Source organism: Gavialis gangeticus, unplaced genomic scaffold (assembly GCF_001723915.1).
Source record: "Gavialis gangeticus isolate Ggan-Ray unplaced genomic scaffold, GavGan_comp1, whole genome shotgun sequence".
Lineage (NCBI taxonomy): Eukaryota > Metazoa > Chordata > Crocodylia > Gavialidae > Gavialis > Gavialis gangeticus.
This window is the reverse complement of record NW_017728973.1, coordinates 3,390,945-3,395,911: the sequence shown is the minus strand read 5'-3', so window position 1 is coordinate 3,395,911 and position 4,967 is coordinate 3,390,945. Positions and strand designations below refer to the sequence as shown.

Below are 4,967 nucleotides of genomic sequence, written 5' to 3'. Positions count from 1 at the left end.
TTATAGATATTTCACTGATCCTCCATTATACCGTATGGCTGGATCTCTGAGGTGGCTCCGAAGCTTTGGAGCTGCTTCAGCCAGATCGAAGCGGCAAACTGATCCAGAGCTCCGAATCAGATCACTGACATCCGAAGCGGCCAGATCAAATATCTGCCTATAGGCACAGGCCTATTACCAAATAGGAAATGAAGGAACAAGAGGGGACTATTCCCTTAGCAAACTGAGGAGAACATTCGTGACTTGCTCTCTGACGCAACTTTTGAGAAGTGTATAATCTTCACATACGCTGCTCTGGATTTCCCTTACCAAGTGAAAATGAGCAAGCTATCTGGCTCCAAACCACTATTTAAAAACACAAATAAGCACTTAAATGAAAACAAAGTTTATATGCCAAAGAAGTAAGTTTTATTAGGAAACTGATTAAAGGAGCATTGCTGCATCTCAGAAGATGCTAAAAGTTTACAGAAAACTGGAAACCTAATGTAAAAGACATTTTGAAAATGGATACATGTACCAACGTTTTGAGAAGTTGAACACATGCAAGAAAACAGAATTTTACTAATAAAGATCCTTTATTTTTCAGCATTTGAGTAGGACGCATTTTCCCTGTCACTTTTGCAGCAGTGGCTTGTCTCCTTATATTTTGCCTTAGAGTACTAAAGGGGGGCAATGCTGGACTTGTTCTCGGGAAGAAATGACCCTCCCATCCTTAATCTCTTCAGTGACGGTGCGGATTTTTGTAGTGATTTGGGAAGCTGGTGCACAATCTGGGACACCCGGGAAACTGGGAAGTCTGGGGAGAAAAAAAAGGGTAATTATCCACACATTTAGCATAAGAGAAAAGTAATTAAAAAATCAGACACTACAACAAGAGATTATACTGTAAATTTACTGAAATAAAACTCACTTGACTACTTTGGGTTTGGACTGCCATTTATTCTCTCCTTCTCTGGTACTCACCAAATCAAAAATAAATGTATCACATACTCATTTGGAAGAAAATTTAACTTGTAGGTATATGGTTGTGTGTGTATGGGGATAACACAGAGATCCTATGCGATCTATGCTTCATATAGTAAAATCCAAAAGAGAACATTTTTAATCAGACAAAAAAGAGCTAACCAAGCAGCAGAAAAAAAAGCTCAATAATCCTGAAGTCAGAGCAAGCTATCAACAATTGGCATCACGTAAATAGTGAAGGCCTAAAATCTAAATCTGATCTTGTTTTTTCAGTCTTGTATTTCAGTGAATTTCAATAGTTTCTTATTACCAAGAATTTTATTCCTTTAAAAAGAGCCCTGCCAATAACTTTTTATTACACATACTTGCAGTCCTCCCCTTCCAGTAGCCGGCGGTAGGTGGCAATCTCAGTCTCCAAGCGGGTCTTGATATCAAGAAGAACCTTTACTCTTGGTTTTGGCGTTCCATGTCACATCGAAGTTCAGCTAGCTGGGCTTCCATGTTGGTGATCAGGCACTGGAGATGGGCCAGCTGGGAGGCATAGCGGTTTTCAGTTTTGTGCAAGGTGCATTCAAGAGTGGATTTCTACAAAGGAAAAGAAAATGAATGTAAACAGTGGTGAAATAAGCCAGTGCCCCCAGCTCTCAAAAATGTTCATTTCAGGTTTGTGCAATTATAAACGGGCCCAGCTAGTCCTGATTCCAGATCAACATCTGTTCCTTGCTGATTCTGTATCTAACGTGTAGGGTGACTCCTGCAACTTGGTTAAAGATCAGGATAAGTTTTGTATACATTGGCAATTGATCACTAAGGCATAATGTAGACTGAAACTTTTAAAGATTATAACACATTTAATTCCAGTCTGATTTTGAGGCTGATCAACTAATACTCAGACGTGTTAATTAATTCCACGTGCCATTTCTGGACCCTTTGGCAAGTGCATTACTGAAGACTGTTTTTCCTTCAGTACTAGATATACTTAGATACCTTGCGTATGCTGTGTACTGTATATTCTTTATCTAGTAAATTGTCTAGAATTAGCAGCAAAAATACCTAACAATTTTGCCTGATCATCTAGGTAAAAGAATGATAAAAATGTGTTGTGCACCATGCTTGTCTGGGCTTCCAGGTCAATCTCCAGGGCCTGTATAGTACGTCTCAGATCAGTAATCTCTGTCTGGCAGCACTGCAGCTGTTCTCCACTGGAGATCACTTGCTGGTTCAGTTCTTCCATCTAAAATAAAAATAAAGTAAAATGGAATATTGAGAAGAAAGCATGACTGTTTTAAAGGAAGAGCAGAAAATTTGGACCTTCATGATAACTTGAGCTAGATGAACTACCCACCTTGGTTGAGAACCAGGCCTCAACATCTTTGCGGTTGTTTTCAACCAAGTTCTCATACTGACATCTTATATCATTTAGCACCTTATTCAAGTCACATGATGGAGCAGCATCAACTTCCACATTGACTCTGGCACCAAGCTGACATCTCAGTGCGCTGGCTTCCTGCAGAGGCAGATGTGCAAAATGAGAGATTGCTTTGTAAACTGGCCACCTCTACCCCACCCCAGATCACACTGGGGCTGTTTCCAAAAGTGACCAGTGACTTTTGTGCCTTATATTTTATTTCCCAGTTACACCTTTTTTAAAAGGGGTAAATTTTCACAGCTGAGTGTGCACCTTCTCATAATCAAGACACTGGAAGATGGCCAAAGTTGGACACTGAAAAATCGAGGTATAAAAATCACTGTACCCTTTTAAAAATCTTTTCCAGTGTTATTGCTTGCTGCAAGGTGTTATTTATTTCCCTATAGATTCTTGGTGTCTACAATGGTTTTATGGACTAAAAAGAACTGGTGGAATTTCTTTATGAAGGTTACAGTGAATATTTGCAATACCAAAAATAACATAATGAGTAAACATTAATGCAATGTTTAAAGGGGAATTTAAACTGTTTACAGTTTGATTACCATTGTTTTAATACATAATGCTGCCATGCATGACTAGAGAGACCTATATCAACCACTTGGTCATTTTCTAGGCTCCTGCATTATAACAATGTTCTTTTTCCTAACAAATACATATCCTTCTGTCCTCATGCCCAATTACATAGTATCGATAAGGTTGTAACTAGTTCAGCCTTGACACTGTTAATTATTTATTTATTTCTATTCTTACCTCCTCATGATTTTTTTTGAGACAGAGCAGTTCCTCCTTCAGGGATTCCAGTTGCATCTCCAAGTCAGCTCGGCATAGAGTAAGTTCATCCATAATTCTACGCAGGCCATTAATGTCAGCATCAACACTCTGGCGAATAGCTTGTTCACTTTCAAACCTTAAAGCACAGCATAAGTGAATAAATCCCAGGCCATGGCAAAACAAATTTATAAAAAAAATGAAACTCCACCAAAACAGTCACTTACTTGTTGATTTTATACTAGTTTACTTTTATTATAATCTTTTTTCTCTAGTTAATAACATTTTGAGGGACCTGAGATATCTCATTATGGGCAGGTAGGAGTGGTGCTGACAGCATTTATTTTTAAAGTGTGCCATTATTTTCTCTCTGCAGATCAAAAACAAACAGATTTTTTCTAGAAGCTCTTAATTCTGCTTTGCACTAAGAGCAAGTGATAAATCATTAGAATGAAAATGATCCTTCAGAAAATGAAGTGATTGGATGGCTTTCTAAGTTAAAGAAGGAAGACTTAGTGACAATAAATATGAATCATAGACTGATTCAATCTGTATTTACTTGGTTCTGAAGTCATCAGCAGCCAGCCTGGCATTGTCGATCTGCAAGACCAACTTGGCATTGTTTGTCTTGGCATACAAAATCTGGAAAATAAGACAAAAGACTTTGGATGAAACAAAGAATCACAGCAACTCAGAATAGTAACAAGATGCACTATGTAAGAATACTGATTCCTAGCCCAAAGATTTTTTGCACTGTGAGCAATACATCCAAAATGAATGTGTTTAGATGTTTTGATTTATATAGGCTTTATTTCTTTAACAGAAATAGTTCATGCTCTGAAACCTGTCATTCCCATTCAGAAAATCCTCAAGTATTGCTTATTTACAGCTATAAGCAGTGAGACATCACAGAGGTTTGCATGGAAGGAAATCAAAATAAATGGAAGATGACTCATAATTAGGGACAGATAAGAAATATTCTTTCAGCATTTATACATTTTCCCATTCTTCTCCCAAAGCAGAAATGGGTAATTTGAAATGTTTTTAGACCTGATAGTGCCCAGTAAACACCACCTGTTTTCATGGACAACCTATCAAGTGGTTAGGAAAGCTTTAATGGGCCTTTACCTGTTGCTGAAGCTCCTCCAAGGTCTTATAGAAAGCCTGGAAATCAGTGCATACGTAGGGGACTTGACATTCATACCACTCACGAATCTTGCATTCCAAGTCAGCATTCTCCTGCTCCAGGTGACACACTTTCTCCAAATAGCAAGCCAGGCGGTCATTGAGGAACTGCATAGTTTCCTTTTCATTACTATTGAAAATCCCTTCATCACACCATCCAGCAAACCCTGGGCCATAATAACCAGAGGGTAGAAAAGAACTAGGCAACCAGCTTCCTAATCCAGAAGATCCCAGTTTAACAGAAGAAGCTGAACTATGTCTTCCACCATATGAGAGACCTGGAAACCTGGAAGGACTACCAGAGCAGACTGAAGAAAGCCGAGTGAAAGCACCACCTGTGACACACGATCCCTTCCCAGGCTCAGAAGAGATAGTTTGGGTATAATACTTGGAAGTCATAACGTTAGTAGTTAAGGCTAGCAGGTTTCAGATTAGCTGGAAAGCCCAAACTGCCAATCTAAAGCTGTCCTTCCTCAGTGGCACAATTTTATACCCTGCGCAATGGGTGTTGGCAAAATACACCAGTTGTTTCTCTCAGGAAACCTGACACCAGTTTCCTAAATACATTGCACTGTTCTGTTATTCAGCTGCTTGTCTAGTTAATTTCCTCATAAAAAAGTTT

General features: G+C 38.8%; 1 protein-coding gene across 1 annotated transcript; it reads right to left on the bottom strand.

The window, feature by feature from the left end:
• Nucleotides 1-467: 467 nt before the first annotated feature.
• On the bottom strand, nucleotides 468-4,744 carry LOC109290196 (keratin, type I cuticular Ha6-like). Its single transcript, XM_019506611.1, is given in 8 exon segments — nucleotides 468-796; nucleotides 1,329-1,410; nucleotides 1,413-1,548; nucleotides 2,072-2,197; nucleotides 2,309-2,470; nucleotides 3,143-3,299; nucleotides 3,720-3,802; nucleotides 4,289-4,744. Coding segments are annotated over 8 exon segments (1,347 nt in total). The 3' UTR covers nucleotides 468-651.
• Nucleotides 4,745-4,967: the final 223 nt, after the last annotated feature.